Genomic DNA, 18647 nt, shown 5'->3' on the forward strand with positions numbered 1-18647 from the left:
AGCAAAAGGGAGATGAATTGCCTGTAGACCTTGAAGCCTTTGTGTAGAACTTGAAAAGACTTTAAAGTGCAAGGGAGTGTTAGCACTAAGCATCCCCAAAATGTACTGTACTGTTGCACTCTGGCAGGTACCTAACGGTCCAGATAAGCTTCATATTGTGATGTTAGACTTCTCCTGCTTCTTTAGGACTGAAGAGCTGTCAATGGGTTTCAATTCCTTTTGGTACTATAATATACTGTTACAGAAAGAAATCTGGTAAGTATAACTGAACTATGTTGCACGTAGAGATGAACCTACCCTTTTATATTAATCTTTCCCTGCAGGTGTCTTTTCATACGAGTTATAGGAGGGAAGGATTTTCTAAATTACTTAAGTGACCTAAGATCACAGATTTCATTCAGAATCAGTTTTTAAGTCTGAATTTTGTATTTAAAAAAAAAACAAAACAAAACAAAAAACAACTCAAAAGATGACAAATTCCAGGTGCGCTTTCATAAAACTCATGAGAGTTGGTTCTGTATCTGCTTAGCCTTCTAAGGGCAGTATGGTGAGTTGGCATTTTCCTCAAATCCCAGGTTCTTCGGTGGTGCACCAGCTGCCTGGCAGCTGAAACTTCTGCATTTCTGCCTTGTGACACCTCATGAGCCTGGATTCCCAGAGGTGCTAAGCTTGCAGTTCCTTTGTGCTTCAGTTCCCACACTCCTCAGCTACAGGGTAGTCTAGCACTGACTTAGTTGAAAGGAAATCCTGAAATTCCTGTTTGGTAGGAAACGCAGATAATTTAAATTTTTATTCCTTTAGGGAACAAATGTTCCCTAGCTGTGTTCCAAAGTTTGCTATTGTTGAGTAGAAACATGAGAATTCCTGCCCAGCTATGCTCTGAAGTCTCTTAGATGACTTTTGGAAATCCCACACTGAGCCTTTGGCTGCGTTCAGAAAGGATCACAAGCAGGCAGCAGTTATTGCCAAGTTTTCTGTGGCAAGGAGGAGAATAACGTATTGATGAGTTAAAATTGTACTTTTGCTTCATTTTGCCATTTGTGATCATTATTATTGCCTACACTAGAATAATTCTCAGAGTTTGGCCTACGGCTACAACTATTCTGTTCCATCTGTTGGAGAGATGCAAATTTAAACAGGCAGAAAGATATCATCCCAACTTAATCTATGTATTACTACATTAAGGCAAAATTTGCCACTTGTCAGTATAAGAAAATCTACTTTGGAAAAATGGTTGTCTATATGTCATCTCAGGTGGTTTCATGGCTTATAATATATCCATTCAGTGCTTTGGAAGAAACAACAGAGTGGCAGGTGGTGTAGTGCAGAGAAGGCTCTTGTGCCTGCTGATGCATTAGCTGTATCAAATAAACCTCCACTGATTTTACTAAAACAGTGGGACAAATGATAGAAACTGCCTAAGGCCCTTTCTGTTCCTTTGGAGTAATGGTAGTATTGGTGGGACCTTGCAGCAGGAGAGCAATAAGGGCAAAAAGATAGGGAAAAAGGTGGTAGCTGCTGCTTGCTAAGTAAAATAGTGGAAGACGGCAGGTGCCTTGTGTTCTGTGTTTCCAGTTTGGTAACTGTGGTACTTCAAGTGTTGTGGCTGTGCGAATTAAATGTTATCATCAATCTGAAGGATGTTTTAGATCATACCCCTTCAACGGTCAGCATAAAAGCTGAAGGGACGAGATGCACATCCTTTCACTTCCATGTGCCCTTCCTTCTTTCGCTGTCCTTACTAATAATTTCTCTAACTCCTCTGCCCTCCCTTTCTAAGCAACATGCCACACCTCCATTGTTTCTCCTATGCCTTTCTGCTAGGGATATTGTATTCTCATCCTACAGCTGTTAAAGTGATGCACCTTAAATCTTCTTTACAATGTTGCTCTGCCTGTTGGAAAGCAAATCATTGACTGTGAATATAGTGCAATTTGGGTTTAAACGGTAATTAAATAAGGAGCTGTATATTGGGAGGCAGAGTTGCCAAGTGCCTAAGAAGGGAGTGGAAATTTTAATCTTTTCCTGGTCTTCTGCCACTATTTGCTTAGGAAAGTAGAAGGCATGGGATATCTACCATCAGGGAAGTTCTAAACAAAGTGGTGGCTTCCACCTAAGCTCTTGTTCACAGCATATTATGAAAAGTACAGACCTCAAAAGCCACTCAGACTTCAGTTCCCAGTGAAGCTCACATTTGATTATTTCTGTTTTCCAGTTTCTTTGACAGCTCAGCATCAGTCCCACCTCCACCTCACACAATTCTAAGATCCTGTTAAATAAGCAGAACAAGTGTAAGCATGGGTCTGTACTCCAGTTATCCTGGGTGGGGAGAGGAGGAGAAAAAAACATGGAAAGGCACAAGAGCATGCTCAGTGGGGTGTTTTAACAAGACAGATCTCTTTTCTTTAAATTTGGAGTGTTGCCCTAACTTTGAAATTCTTCACTCTCTGGTCTGTTCTGGCTAGCTCTGAGTCCTTTTGTTTTTCCCTTCCCAGCCTACATTCTCCTCCCTCCACAAGCACTGCTGACTTTGCTCCCTCCTGTTTGTCCCTTGCCTACACTCTTGGAGTATCGTTGGCTGCATGCCTTACTCAGCCAGGAGAGTGTCATGAATACTGCATACTGTTCAAATGTGCATGTCTGATGTGCAAAGTTCTGAAGTAAATGTTTCTGTAGATAGAAACTGTGGGGGGAATATCACAAACCAGAGTCAAGAAAATTGCTGTGCATTCTAAAGAGAGAAAACACATTTAAAATAGTTATTTGTAAATGGCACATATGCGTAGTGAGTGAGTCATATGCAGTGTTCTAAAAACTCTGGTTTATCATCAAAATCATGTAAAATAGGGACCTCAAGTTTATCTGTTTAACCCCCATCTCCGGGGCTGTTCAGCTGTACCTCAAACATTGCTACCAATGTTTAACTTTTTCAAAGAGATTTCCATTATGGAAATTAAGCAATATCCCTAAGGAGCATATTGAATTCACCAGTGGTTTCTTATACCCCTGAACATGGAGGACGTTTTAGTTCTCTCTCTTTGCAGCAACTCTTCATATACATGCTATATAAGTGTTAGCTGACTTCTTAGTCTCTCTCTTCCTCAGACAAGAGTATTTCTTATTCTTTCAGTGTTTTCTCAAAGAGCCTCATTTCCAGACATTGCTCATCCTTGTCTTGTCGCCTCTAAATTCTAAGTGGTGTACCGTCAGTGGATTTTTTGAAATGCAGAATCCTAAACTGAACAAACTACTTTGGAGGAGGTTTTGCTAGGTTTTACCGCTGTAATGTTGGGGGGGGGGGGGGGGAATATTTTCTTCTCCCAGCAGTGTGAAGTGTTGATTGTTGTTTGATTTCTGAACCATTTTAACCCCCCAGGTCTTCTGTTTCCTAGCTGGTCATTTTGCATCCAGTATTTGTGTGGTTGATCGTTGTGACCTTCAGCTCGCTGACAAGAACTGAAATATAACGCTTAGCGTTTGTCTTTACTGAGGCGCATCCTGTTTATTTCAGAACACTATTCCATTTTCTTAGGATTGTTTGGGATTCTAATCCTGTTCTCCAGCAGTTTTTGCCCTTTGCAACTTTATGTGGTCTGCAAATGCAGCGAGTGTATTACATCATCCAAGACGTTGATGAAATGGCTGTATGCTGTGAGTCTCAATAAGACAACAAACCAGTGATAGCGATCCTTCAAATACCGTGTTTGAACTAGGGACGTGCTTGCTTTATGTTACTCATATTCCCTTTGGTTCACTGGGGAAGTGTTGCATGAGGTAAGTCAGGGCATCGTTGGTAGGTTTTCTAGTAATGTCATGGGGGTTTGGATTGATATCGTTTGTGTTGACTGCTGCTGATCACCTTGCTGTCTTCTCCATATCTATACATTAAATTTTTGTTCTCTAACCTTGACAGCAATTGCAGTTTCCAGTCTTTAAGTATCTCTTTTGTCTTTCACAAGTTCTTGAAGAATTCTCTTGAAAACTTTTCTTGCCTACGAGGTTGTTGTCATTGCTTATATCAGACCAGCACTTTTCACTTACGCTTCCTTGTAATTATTTGCTTGTTAGCTGTCAGGTAGCATGCAAGAAAATGTCAACCTTTCAATTAATGTACTCTTTTTAATTACTATTACCGTCTCCCTCTTATTTAGCAAAGCTGTCCTTTGATAGCTTTTTGAGATGAAGGCTGTTGTTCTTTTCAGCTGTTTGTGATGTGCCTTTTCTATTTTATTCTGGAGTCCTGGGGGCCAGGTTCTGACCTAACCTCAGTGCCTCAGTATCATTGGCTGTCAGGAGACGTGATTTTCAGTCAGAATAAGCCAAGAGCATTTAAACTGTCTTAAGGTAAATCATCCTAACTGTGCCCCAGGCCACATTTAGGAGGTGAAGCCATCTTTGCTTTTTGCCCTTTAAGGCAAGCTCAGCAGATATCTGGCTCATCTGGGAAATGAGCTCACCGAGTTTACATTAAATACTTCATTGACTTAACTTTTCTCTCCTTTGAATGTAGCGCTTCTTTAAAGTGCCTTTACCACACATTACGGGGTGAAAATCTTGCCCCACTGAAATCAGTATGAGCTTCACTTAGGTCAGAAATTTCACCCTAGAATTTAAAGCACAGTTACATTGTGCAAGCCTGAAGTAATGTGCTTCATTTTGTTAAGCTCACTTTTTCTCCCTTACCACTCTTCAGTCAAAACTGGAGAATAAGGAGAACAGTGCTGTTTTGTACAGACAAAGCCAATGTTATAAGAATTTTTATCTTTTCAGAACAAGGCCGAGTTCTCCACAATCCATTTCATTACATATTAAAATAAATTTGGATGTAAAATGGATTTGTGTCTCAGTGAACAATCCCAGGAAATCCTAGTCAAATTGATGACCCTGACATTGGCATTACCTTATCATGTTTTTGCTTTTCCATCTGTAAAATTAGGATAATGATACTGGTATTTCTTGAAAGCCCTTGGAGATCCTTGGCTGAGAACTTTTGAATATGTTCTGTGAGTAATACTTCTTTACTTTCCAGAAACCTTTCCAGGCTTCCATTAAAAAAATAAACGTGTTCAGCTTTTTGTGCTGGCACTTAGAGACTTCAGTGTCATTAGATCTGTGAGATCTCTTCCAAAAATGGGTCGGAGAGATGGATGGGCTCTTCCTTTTGCAGCCCTTGGCCTTCCTGCTAAGCTAGCACAGGTCGGTGTTTCTTGCCTCCCAGCAGAAACATCCACCGGTATTGATGCTTCCAGGGAATGGGAGCATCACTTGTCTTGCACTTAGCAAGTGAAGCTTGTGTAGGACTCTCCACTTGTTTTGGAGTCCCAGTAGAGAGCTAAGTGCCTTTTAGAATATATTTAAATTAATGAAGGGATTAAAGGATGTTGGTGCTTAACAACAGCAGAGAGCTGTTCTTAATGACATAAAGTAGTGGTTCAGAAGGGAACAGGTCTGACTGACACCGTTACATAAGAAACAAGCAGAAAAGGAACCAAGTTTGCTTGAAGATGAAAAATTCTGTATTTGTAGGAGAGGAGGATAAAGAAATGGAGAAATCTTGCTGTGTTGTGGCAGTTTCCAGATTATCAGAATGAAGATTTTCTAATCAGGAGGGTTTTGTTTGTTTGGTTTTGGTGTGGTGATTATTTTTTTTGTAAATAAATGAGGATTTTAAATGAGAAAAGTAGTTGTTACATAATATTTAGCACTGAAAAAACCCTGAGATTTTGTGCAACTCCCTTGGCATGGAGTCAAGTAGGGGTAAAATACTTATGTTTCTACATTTCTTAAAATTACTTTTTCAACATGCTGAATGGTTCTGGGGTCTCAGGGGAACAGTCTAGGTCAGACTGATAGTGGAGTTGCATCATAGGCTGCTGTCCCAATGGAAATAAGCAGACAACCTCCATTAGAGGCCACCATTGAGATTACAGCAGCATGTTGGAAGTACTGTTTGCATTCCAAAGAGTAATTGCACATCACTAGAACATGTCCCACTTTGCCGCATGGTAGAAATAGTCGATATTGGCTTGGCGGGGGAAGGAGAGAGAATTGCATGCTGCAAGTGGGAAAAGCTTTAGAGCTCTATTTCTATCTCATGGCATGTTCTCTTTGAGATACTTCCTTGCAGAGGACTTTAAAGGCACGTACTTTTCTGTTCTCAGTGATTTACAGCCTTAAATGTTTTCCAAGTTTCAAATCTAAATTGCTATTTTGATATTTTTTCTGGTGCGCTTTTAAAGCCAAGGTTTTTCAAACTTGATCTGCTTGCTTTGGGAAACCATTCCATTGCCTATTAAACTGTGCTGTGAAGTGTCTTTATCCCAGCGGTCTTATTTTCCTTAATTTCTTCCTGTTATGCTTAGATCTTTCTCTTTATTTTAACCCACAAAATTCCTAGCTTCACATCTTCAAATATTTGTAGATTTTATGTGAAGCTGTTCTTATGTCCTCCTCATTTTAGGTCTCTTGGGATCTTTGGATGTCTGCCCTGTGATTCCTTGTATTTTCCCTGCGTTAAGATGATTGCACTGAATGTGTAGTCCTAGAATTATCCTTGCCCTGTACATACACATACATCTTCCCCTTATGCCTCTACCTGTGCAGCCTAATCTCTCATTTGGTAGTTTGTTGCCAAAGCAGTTGGAAATATGTGTTTCAAGAATATCTTTTGCTGGTCATTTTGAAAAGTTTTTTGCCCTGCTCTGGTGCCAAAATGCAGGTTAGCTAGGTCAAACTCTTAAGGTACGCTAGCACAGAGAAATGAGTGAAATGTTTATTGGGTAGTGGAAAACTTTTAGGTTAATGGTTGTGCATTCAAATGTGATTGTGTAGAAGGGAAGGCAGAGGGAGAAGAGTATCTGGGTAATCTCTGCACCTGAGCAAAGCCTATGGTAGCCTGCAACTGCTGTAATGAGCCCTGGGGCCGCTGGCAGTTGGCATCTCTCAGCTCCTCTGCCTTGCGCTGGAAGGCTAGACCACCACGAAGCAGCTCCGAGGTGGGCAGCAGAGTGCAAAGGCTAATTTCAAACTGCAATGGCATTTTGCTGCCTGTCTTTGCCAAGTATTCTGTGGTGAGAGCTAATGATCAGCACTGCAGCCTCCACGAGCGCTCCTTCTTGGGAGGGCACACGCCTGGGCTCAAGGGCATGCACCTCACGCAGCCCTTCGTAATTGTACAAGCGCCGCTAGCCTTGTTACAGCTTATGTTCGCTTTCCTCCTGTCGTATGGGGGTGAATGATCCTGCAGAATACAAGATGATAGAGAAATATGTCCTTTAATTGCTCTCTGATATATTTGCTTACCTTTTTCAAGACATACCTTTTTTCCTTCTTTTATCTCTAGTTGAGATTGCTGCCTTCCTAAGTCCCAGAGTGGCATTTGCCGTCTCTCTTAGACACTCAGGATATTTTCCCGATCTGCATTCCCTTAGCGTATTCCTCCTAGCATTTTCCAGTGAGATATATAAAGGGGGCTTATAAAAAAGATGGAGAGAGGCTTTTTACCAAGGCCTGTAGCAACAGGACAAGGGACAACAGTTTTAAACTGAAGGACAGTAGATTTAGATTGGACCTAAAGGAGAAAATTTTTTATGATGAGGGTGGTGAGGCACTGGAACAGGTTGCCTGGCGAAGTTGTGGATGTCCCTTCATTTGAAGTGTTCAGGCTCAGGTTGATGGGGCTTTGAGCGACCTTGCCTAGTGGAAGATGTCCCTGCCTGTCACAGGGGGTTGGACTCGGTGATATTTAAATGTGGTGATCCTTTGCATACTGCTTTGTTAGAGCAGGAATTTTCAGTCTGAGAAATAGTGATGTTTTCCCAATTTCTGTTGCTGGGGGTCGGTCATACAGGACTGTCCTCAGCAGACGACCAGCAATTCGGCTTTTATGCAGTAATAATTAAAAGAAAAAAGGTTTGTATTTATTTACTGGCCAATTATCCAATTTTTAAAGATTGGTCTTCACTAGAAGATAAAATGAAGAGAAATGCAAAAGGAAAATTAAGTCATTAATGTACTCTTTGCTTCTAGCTTTCACTTCATTTAATTGTAAATTGTTTGCAGTAAAATTGCAAATTAGTAGCTTGGGTAAACCTCTAAAAGTTCCTTCGATATCAGATTTAAATGAGGAGGAATTGGGCCTCTAACCTTCATGGAGTATAACTGTGGCTGGATGTGTTTCCTAGGGGCTAATTATCCATTCCTCCATATCATTTGCTTGAACTCTCAATTGCTCACTGTTTAATGCACATTGGGTGGATGCTGGAAAATGCCTAAGATGGGAGGTGGAAACATAGGCAGGGAGATGTTCTCACTACCAAACACAGACGTCAGAAGACGTGCTGCATCCTATAGCAGGCTTCCGAATGGGAGCAGCTCTCAAAAACCTGTGGTGCTTTCCAAGAGTAGTGCAAAATTTGCATCCTAAGCTGGCAGAGAGACAAGGAGTACACTGAAAGTAGGTTTTGTAAGACGAGCAAGTTGAAATAGCCATCCCTCTTGGAAAGGAAAAATACTGCATGAACTTCAGTCAGCTGTCTCTGTACCTCATACCTGGGTACAGGGAAGTGTCCTAAAATGTAGGCAAGGTGAATTTTGGTTTAGTGTGAGGAATTACTACTGTCGCTTCATTTCTTTTATGACTGAGATAATTTCTTCCTGTTTATCACACAGCTAAAAGAACAATTCTTCCATTCTCAAGCCTGTGAAGCAGCATCTTTCGTCTCACCCATGTTGCTTTTACCAAAAGCCAAAGTGATAGGAAGAATAATCTTTATGGGCAATATTCTGAATTTTTAGAGCACAGCCACGGAGAGAGATAGCCTTTTATATAGGGTCTGTTGGGGGTGCTGTGACTGGCCAGGTCAGAGGGAAGGGCTGATGCTGGAGGTATGTCTGCGTGTGCTCGTTCTAGCTGGGTGTATGGGAAGAGGGCGCTTCTGTGATGCAGATTTAAGCTCCAGTTTGCATAAATAACTGGATTCAGGTATTAATTAGAGAGCATAATTTGTTTGGAGAGTCGAAGATTAAAGGAACTCTTGTCTTCCTGTCAGAACAATTTTGTCTGCATTGTGCTATCTGATAAATCAGAGTTCATAATGGGGGTATTGTGTGGATTTCCCAAGAGCAAATCAGAATATGCTGATACTAGGCTCATTCTTTTTTTTTTTTTTTTTCCCCCCCTTCTCTGTTGCACTCCTTACGCCTGTGGAAGAGCTTCTGCTCCTTTTACTGTCAGGTTTAACTGCCTTTCTATGATACGTGGTGGCTCTGGTTAGCTCTACAGAGTATTAGTCCAGTTGTGAGCAGGAAAGGCTTCTTTGCCTCAGGCACTCAGGATACAGCACTAGTCACATGTCCTGCTTTTTTGGACTTTGAACCTCTGTCTAATTCTATCTTACTTTCCCTGATCCGATGATCCTTCAGCCTGGAAAGGATAAGCAGCAACGCTCATCTATTGTCAGCTTTGTTCAAGCTGTGATAAAGTACAGTAGTTGGTGTTTTGTTCTGTTCATAGAACAACAAGCAAGAGCAAAATGCTTGAATAGAACAAGCAAAAATAAAAACAAAACTGGCAAGTCGTATTTATCTCTCTCACTGGGTAAATGCAGCCATACAGTCTGTGAGTATGGTATACACAGAGCTTGGGCTGTGTATGGGTGGGAATGCATTTGCAAGGAGAGGAGGTCACCTGCAATTGTTAACAGTATTATTAAGGTGAAATAAAACAGGGAGATAAAAGATATGGGTATTTGAGTTAGAGTTCTGTTGGTTTGGATTGTTGTATGGATTTTGTTTGCTTTTTTTTACTGCTTTTTGTTCTGCAAAGATGAGGATGTCTTATCTGTGGCTTTGTTGCTTTGGACACAGTTTATGTCCTCCTTAATAGTTGCTTATCCTTTTGAATTAAGTTATGTTGGTTTAACACTATGCAGGAGCCAAGTCTCGGAGAAGTGCTGGATGTCCCTGGCTTTTTTCAGTTTGATGTATCGTGTCACTAGAATAGTTAAATTTCACTAGCACCAGGGTTGTATACCCAGTATGCAGTCACATCATACGCTGGCTCTGGAGCTTTTATTGCTTACGCTGTCACTGCATATTACGAATTAGCGAGCAGTGTGCACTAGATTGTTTTAGACGTGGTTTATATATTATTCCTAACATACCCTGACAGACCGTGCTCTCCCAGCTGCGCTGTGTTGCTAGTACCGGAAAAAGTATCAGCCACTGTTGTTAAGTTTGGAATGTAGGTTCATTTGCAGCCTCAAATTCTTATTTATACAGAGCTTTATGAAACAGGCATCTGCTGGGATGATGGTTTCTGTGCAGAGGTGAATCTGTCTAGAGGCTTGTCACCAAAAGTAACTTCCAAATTCTACGCAGATTTATAAAACCCTGTATCAACCGTGTTTTGTAATGAGGAATATTTTCAAACTTGCCTTTACACACTACATTTCCTAAGAAAATGTATGATTTTTAAAGAAAATACTATCTTTTGACAGAAAGCACAAGTGGGAATGCTTGATGAGTATTGAATTAGGCAACGTTTGTTGCTCAGTTGTTTGTGAAATTGGTGGTAGACCAGGCTGTGTTTAAAGGCCCTGATCCTATTGCTGTTTGACCATTTGAGCCATTTGTGGACTGTGGGTAGACAGAAATTAGATCTTTCATGTTGAAGCAGACAAACAAATGAATTTTTCTGAGGGCTCCGTATTTGCTTATGCATCTCCTGTATATCTTTTATCTGTAGAGTGGTGTGACAAAAACTCTAGCCTGCCAACTCAGATCTTGGGGCGAAGGGAGAGAGAGAGATGCTGGCTATGACAGTTTTAAGTGAAGTCTGCAAATGGGGAAAGATGATCAAGATAAAAATACAGGAAAAATAGGGACAAGAATGATAAAACATAAAAAGAAAAACATAGGGAACAGAACAAAGGAGGAAGCGAAACATAAGGAAACTGAAATGTGAGTGTCAAAGAAAAGAGAAAATGAGGGAAGCAAATAGAGGAAAACAGAAAGATTATGTAGTTGTCAAGTCTTTTTTTTTTAAATATGTAAAACCAGAAGTGTTTCAAGATGTGAATGTGTATGTCTAGAAATGAGTATGTAGTTTGAGTCTTTTAAAATATAGGCTGTAATCTTGAATTTTTCAACTCAAATTGGAGACCTGTGGGCTTAGTGGAGCCATATCCCATTTAGTTATACTAACAGATGGGCACATTAGTGATATCTCACATGGAGCATTCCTCCATCTTATTGCTCCTCTGCCCTGCGTTGTCCCTGTTCTGCCATATGGCCAGCAATGATAAAATGGTGAGGTCTCAAGAGCTGGTTCTGGTAAATGACTGCCTGTGAAATGTAAAAATGTGTGTGAGACCAAAGGGTGGACACAAGGGACACATTGTTACTGTGTTGTTTTGGATCAAATTGGGGTATTTGAAGTGGGGGGAGTAGTCAGCAGAATGGTAAAGACAGCATCCAGTGCACGCCTAAAGCATGTGCTAAATGGGCAATAGAAACACCAACAGAAAAAATCAAGAAACTTTTCCTCTGGGGACATCGACATAACATGTTTCTATAAAACTTGTTTGTCTAGGAAAATATGTGTTCTAGTTAATTGAAACGTTCACTCCTGTCAACTGAGAACTGACAGGAGGAACACCAAAGCAGACAAGTAGTAGCAAACTGTCTGAAGGCACGTTTTTGGAGCCCTGTCTAGTCTGCAGCTTTTGAGTTCTTCCTTTTTCCAAACTATAATGTGAAAATTTAAAATTGGCAATGAAATATATGAGGAAACAAAAGCAAATGACAGTTTGAAAAGAGAGGGGAATGTAGTACTCAGATCTCTAGATCAGGGTAAAGGAAACATGGTTTATATTGTTTGTGTATCTCCAAAGCTGTGGTATTATTAGAAATTCATTTCAAACTGAGGAGCTTAAAATAAAACTCCCATTTAGGAACGGTTGTACTGCTCAGTTTACCACACTGATATTTACAGCCACCTAATCTGAATCCCTCTATCCCTTGGAAATCGTCAGTCCTCTCAAAGGTGTGAGCATCTTCCCACACTGCCAGATTTGAATATTTAATCTCTAGAGGATGAACTTGAGTTGAAATGCAACTCCTTCAGCAATGGGAACTGCCTTTGAAGTTTTTGGATCTTCTACATTCCATGTTTCCTGTTTTAAATTAAAAGAACAAAGCGCTCTCGAATAGTGCGCTGTAAGCACCCTGTGAAACCTGCATCTCAGGCATTTGGCTGGCTGATGTGAGGAGCCAGACAGGAGGAGGAGGAGGACCTGGGGGCATTCCATTCATCTTCCCATCAAGTGACCCACCCTAGGTAAGAGAAGTTCATGCGAGTTAGAGCTAACATGGTTGGTCATATCCCCAATTACAGGGCAGCCAGACGAAAGGCTTCGTTAAAGAAAGCTTACTCCTGTGCTTAGTTGGTGGGGATGATGAAATGCCCCATACTAACCACTGTAGGACTTAAAATTATGATCTCTTGGACAGAAAAAGCCCCAAATTCATTGCACCTGTCTTTCTTTGAATTTTGTGTCATTTCTGCTCCAGCTCACATAGACCTTCCATGGTTTTTTGCTGTCCATGTACTATGGCCTCTCCTAGCTTCCAGGCAACAAGATTCATGGTCCTGTTTAAAGCTGTGTGAAGCTTCTTAGGATGTGCCTGTTTTGCAGGCATGAAGGAACCCAGGCCAGATAAGGTTTGTGGCATTAAAAGCTTTGTGTCTGAAAAAATAAGGAATTGAAAACAACTTGAAACTTACCTAATTGCACCAGGTCTAGAATATTATTTTCAGTCTAGACTCAGGGTGGAAATAATTTTAGCAACACTGATGATAAATCTCTCACTCTGGGCTGAATGATGTCTTCTCATTTTTATGTAGTACCTTGGAGTATTCAGTGTTTAGACTTGAGGTTGTGCTGTCCCTGTGTGAGAGGTGGCAAAAAGTACAGCATACATTCCAGCAGCACAGAGATGCAGAAGACAAACAGCTCAGCTTACCTTTCACCAAAACTATTGCTACCACGTAGGGTTGGGACAAAATCAGCCTGAGTAGGGATCGGACAGTTGAAGCTGGATCTAAGCAAGGCAGGTGTGAGGACAGAGGTGAGCTGGAGGACGCCTTTGGCCAAATCTCAGTTGTCCTGTGCAGTGTGTGGTTTAGAAACACTGCTGGATCCTTCTGTGCTGCCAAGTTCTTGAGTGTTGAGTGCCAGCCTCTGTGATTAATGATTTCTGCCATCTCTGGTTGGTGCAGAGATTCTGTCCTATCTTAGTTATGATTTTACGGACTCTTACATCTCATCCAGGCTAGAGCAATGCAGTATATGTGGGCATAAAGCCATTGGTTCTTAGGCAACTGCAGTCACACAGAGTGCTGCAGCATTTCCTCTCGGCAGCGTGTACTCGTGGTAGCACAATGCACCATTTCTTTCCTCTGAAGTACCGCTACAGCTGCTGGGCCAGTTGGCAGTCGGAACAAGGAACAAGAGCCTGTACTGGCTGCTGACTTTTTGGTGACACCTAGTTTGTCAGACGATCTCAGAAGGGATCTGGAACAGCTTTTATGTTAAAACATCTCTTGTATCTATAAACCTGCACTGCTGCTTGAAAAGGTCTTTGAAAAATTGTGGATGCCGTTTTTAGATGAAGTTTGAAAAAGCTGGTGTATATTATACAGATCATAAACATCATGTATCATCATTGAATACTAAGCATTATCACACGGCGTAGTTATCTTTGCACAATGTCAGGGATCAAGGCTATAGATAAAATGGCAGGAGATGGAAAGAAAATAATATTTCCACGTTTACTGAAGATTCTGTGATCAGTATGTTTGGATATTACCCTTTAAGTAATTAAGAGTTGTTTGGTCAGAGTGACCCAAGTAATTACTGGCAAGTTTGGAGGTTTTATTGTTATAATCTGGTTATTTTGCCTATTTAATTACAGGATTTAATGATTTTTTTTTTTTTTTAAGTGATTCAGGTAGAAAATGTTGGCCAAACTGATAGTGAGAGATTTGTATTTCTTTTAAAGTGGATTCCATGAGCTGATCAGAAGAACCTCTCCATAAGCATGCTGAAAGAGAGTTGAAGGCATCTGAACTTTTTTTTTCTGGCAAAACCTGAGTAGTGGTATCAGGCAGATTCTGTTTTTCTGCTGCTGCTGTTTGGATGGGAACTGGTTGCTGATTACAAATCAGGAGCTGTGTGAGAGGGTTTGTTGGAAGGTAATGCCCATGCTAGCAATTAGTGCTCTGCAGTAGGAGCAGAGCTGTAGCACCAGCGTGCAGGTCCTGAGAACCTAATGTCCACATGAATTTATTTTTGAGGTGTTGGACTGGCTCTGGTTGGGTCCCACATGCTCCTCTAGTGGCTCGAGTGTCTGGGGTGTGCTTCTGGAGAGCTGCTCCAGCTTTAGTTACACCCCGAAGGAATCCTGTTTGTGGGCTCCACGGCAGCGCTGTGCTCTGTTGGGAGAGCTGCTGATCTGAACTACAAACTGGTGTAGACACAGCTGTTAAATGTCTGGTCTCAATAAATAAATGGAGACCATAGGAATAAGCTCTTGGGGGAAGTAGCAGTACCAGTTCTGACTCACTGTTAGCTAAAATCAAGGTCTACTAAGGATAATACCTATTAAAAAAACCCTTTTAATGTTGTTGACTTGGCTTCAGAAACAGGAGAAAATGAGGAAGCTCTTTCTGGGGCTAAAACAAAAAGAAAAAAAGGGAATCCGCACTAAAACAAGAGGGTAATATGCCAGAAACATGAGTTCAATTATCTCTCTTGTATAGCTGCAGATATTTTGACATAGCCTACGACAACTAAGCCCCTAGATTCAAGAAATGCCTGCATATTGAGTGCATAAAGCAGTTCTACTCTTATAGTAGTATTCTTAAAAGTTTTTATTCAAAAACCACCCCACCCACTTTAAAATCAAAATCTAATTTCATGAAGTGAAGATGTTTCCTGAACAGTCTCAGTTGGAGCGTCTGCTGCCGAACCGAAGACTTCATACGAAGTGAACTGTGTTACGGTGAGTGCATCAACATAAAAGGGATAGTAAGACGACTGTAAAGAAAAACTGTTTGGACATTTTCTTACACATGACATGTTTACTATGACTCCTTTTTTTTTAAATGCTGCCACCAGTGCTGGCTCCTATGGCTGGAGTGTTGGAGTGGAAGGATAGAGGCTCTTGGGGAAGGACAGGCAGAGAGATGAGGAAGGGGTGTCGCCTTCTATGTCAGTGACCAGCTGGAGGCTTGGAGCTCCGCCTGGGGGTGGGTGAGGAGCCCACTGAGAGTTTATGGGTCAGGATCAAAGGGAGGGCAGGGACAGGTGACAGTGTAGTGGGGGTCTGCTACAGGCTGCCTGACCAGGAGGACCAAGTGGATGAGGCCTTCTATAGACAAATAGGAGCAGCTTCACATTCTCAAGCCCTGGTCCTCCTGGGGGACTTCAACCACCCCAGTATCTATTGGAGGGACAGCACAGCAGGGCACAGGCAACCCAGGAGGTTTCCGGAAAGCGCTGAAAAACACTTTCTTTTCCAAGTGCTAGACAAGCCAGCGAGGAGAGGTGCCATGCTGGGCCTTGTTCTCACCAACAAGGAGGGGCTGGTGGGGCATGAGAAACTCAAGGGCAGCCTTGGCTGCAGTGACCATGGAATGGTGTCCAGGATCCTTAGGGCAGCGAGGAGGGTGCACAGCAAGCTCGCTACCCTGGGCTTCAGGAGAGCAGACTTTGGCCTCTTCAGGGATCTGCTTGGTAGAGTACCACGGAGGTATATCCGAAAGCCCTGGAGGGAAGCCTAAGCAAGCTGGTTGATATTCAAGGATCACCTCCTCCAAGCTCAGGAGTGATGTGTCCCAACAAAGAGGATGTCGGGCAGAAATGCCAGGAGGCCTGCATGGATGAACAAGGAGCTCGCTCCTGGGCAAAATCAAACAGAAGAAGGAAGCCTATGGAAGGGGGAATCAAGGACAGGTAGCCTGGGGGAATACGGAGTAATTGTCTTAAGCAGCCAGGGACCAGGTTAGGAAAGCTAAATCCCTAACAGAATTAAATCTGGCCAGGGACATCAAGAGCAACAAGGAAAGCTTCTATAGGTATGTCAGCAATAAAAGAAAGACTAGGGAAAATGTGGGCCCTCTCTGGAAGGAAACAGGACACCTAGTTACCAGGGATGTGGAGGAGGCTGAGGTACAAAATGACTTCTTTCCCTCAGTCTTCACCAGCAAGTGCTGTAGCCATGCTGCCCGATGTAGAAGGCAAAGGCAGGAACTGGGAGAATGAAGAACCACCTACTACAAAAGAAGATCAGGTTTGAGACCATCTAAGGAAACCTGAAGATGCACAAGTCCATGGGACCTGATGAGGTCCAAGGGACCATACACAGCTCCAAGGGAACTGGCAGATGAAGTGGCTGAGCCACTATCCATCACATTTGGAAAGCTGTGGCAGCCTGGTGAAGTTCCCACTGACGGGAAAGGGGAAATGTAACCCTCGTTTTTAAAAAGAGAAATAAGGAAGACCTGGGGAACTACAGGCTCGTCAGTCTCACCTCCGTGCCCGGCAAGATCCTGGAGCAGATCCTCCTGGAAACTGTGCTAAGGCACATGGAAAACAAGGAGGTGATTGGTGACAGGCAACGTGGCTGCACCAAGGGCAAATCGTGCCTGACAAATCTGGTGGCCTTCTACGACGGGGTTACAGCGCTGACAGATGGGAAAGAGCAACCGCTGTCATCTGCCTGGACCTGTGCAAAGCGTTTGACACTGTCCCACACGACATCCTTGTCTCTACGCTGGAGAGATGTGGACTCGACAGATGGACGGTGGACAAGGAGTTGGCTGGATGGTCACGCTCAAAGAATGGTGGTCGGCGGCTCAGTGTCCCGGTGGGGAGCAGTGACGAGTGGAGCTCCTCGGGGATGGGTACCAGGACCGGGGCTGTTCGGCATCTTTGTTGGTGACAGGGACGCTGGGACTGGGCGCACCCCCGGCAGGTTCGGAGCTGTGCGGTGCCGTCGGCACGCGGGAGGGGAGGGACGCCATCCAGAGGGACTCTGCGGGTGGAGAGCTGGGCCTGTGCGAACCTCGTCACGCTCGACACGGCCAAGGGCCGGGTCCTGCCCGTGGCTCGGGGCGATGCCAAGCGCAAAGCGGAGAACGGACCGAGAGCTGCCCTGAGGAGAGACTCGGGGTGTTGGTGGAGGAGAAGCTCAGCGTGACCCAGCAACGTGCGCCGGCAGCCCAGAAAGCCAACCCCGTCCTGGGCTGCATCACAAGCAGCGCGGCCGGCAGCCGGAGGGGGGGATTCTCCCCCTCTGCTCCGCTCTGGGGAGACCCCACCTGGAGCGCCGGGTCCAGCTCTGGGGCCCCCAGCGTAAGGAGGACAACGGGCCCGTTGGAGCGGGTCCAGAGGAGGCCACGAAGCTGCTCGGCGGGCTGGAGCACCTCTGCTACGAAGACGGGCTGAGAGAGCTGGAGGGGTCAGCCTGGAGGAGAAGGCTCCAGGGAGACCTTCTAGCAGCTGCCAGTGCCTGAGGGACGTTGTACAGGGGCCTGCAGTGACGGGACAAGGGGGAACGGCTTTAAACTGGAAGTGAGTAGATTTAGGTTAGATATTAGGAAGAAATTCTTCCCTGTGAGGGTGCTGAGGCACTGGAACAGGTTGCCCAGAGCAGCTGTGGCTGCCCCATCCCTGGACATGCTCCAGGCCAGGCTGGACGGGGCTGGGAGCAACCTGGTCTAGGGGTGGTGGAACTAGGTGATCTCTTAAGGTCCCTTCCAAGTAACAACTTTCTGCTTATTGAGCGATGTTGTTCAGAAGTCTCGTAAGCAACATCAGATCCTATAAACCTAGACAACTTTTCGCAAAATAGAAGTCTTTAGTGTTGGCACAATTAAACTTGTAGTTGTAAATTTTATCAAAGGAAAAAACCTTTTTAAAAAGTGATTTTTAAGTACTGTGTTGGTTTTTGTATTTAATGTGACAGTCTATCGTATGTTGACTTAGCAGCCAATAATATTTGTTTTAAGCTAAATCTGGGAAGAAGGAAGCTATAAATGTGCTTAACCGGTTCAAGTTACTCTGCATTAATTTGAACATAAGGTAATGTTGGAGCTACACTATCAACTGGAAAACTTCTGAATTCTGGTGAAGCACATTTTGCTCCTGGTCATATTGGCTGCTTAAAATGTACTTAAACACAGCTTGAACTGATTTGGATGTTAGTTTTCCTCTTCTGTCATTTCACTCTTGTGCCCCAATTTGTATTCCTGCCCTCCAGCACAGTGTCACTCAGAAATCCCTCATTCTCCCACACCGTCAGGCCAGCGCCGTTGCTCTTTGAAAACATGTTGTTGCAATTTCTACAAATCATGGAAGAAAGTTACATAATCTTAAAAGCTATTGCTCTGTTCCCGGCATTAAATATTCATATTTTTACCCTTCTATTTCCATCTCCTCTCACAAGTAGCTCAGCCCAGACTAACGTACCTTCTGTCAGCAGGGGGCTGAGAGTCCTGGCCTGCGCTCTCAGCAGAACAATGTGAAGTCCTGGAAATCTTTCACTGTCGTTTTAGGAGAGGATTAGCTCTTTGTTTTTAC

General features: G+C 43.2%; 1 protein-coding gene across 1 annotated transcript in view; it reads left to right on the top strand.

The window, feature by feature from the left end:
- The window catches only part of LOC308062902 (uncharacterized protein), a 108091-nt gene that overhangs the window by 85220 nt on the left and 4224 nt on the right, over nucleotides 1-18647 (top strand). Inside the window, exons 3-4 of the mRNA XM_080385140.1 lie at nucleotides 187-255; nucleotides 15008-15066. Coding sequence (XP_080241266.1) covers nucleotides 187-255; nucleotides 15008-15066 — 128 coding nt within the window. The remainder of the gene's footprint in view (nucleotides 1-186; nucleotides 256-15007; nucleotides 15067-18647) is intronic.

This window comes from Falco punctatus (assembly GCF_963210335.1).
Source record: "Falco punctatus genome assembly, chromosome: 1".
Lineage (NCBI taxonomy): Eukaryota > Metazoa > Chordata > Aves > Falconiformes > Falconidae > Falco > Falco punctatus.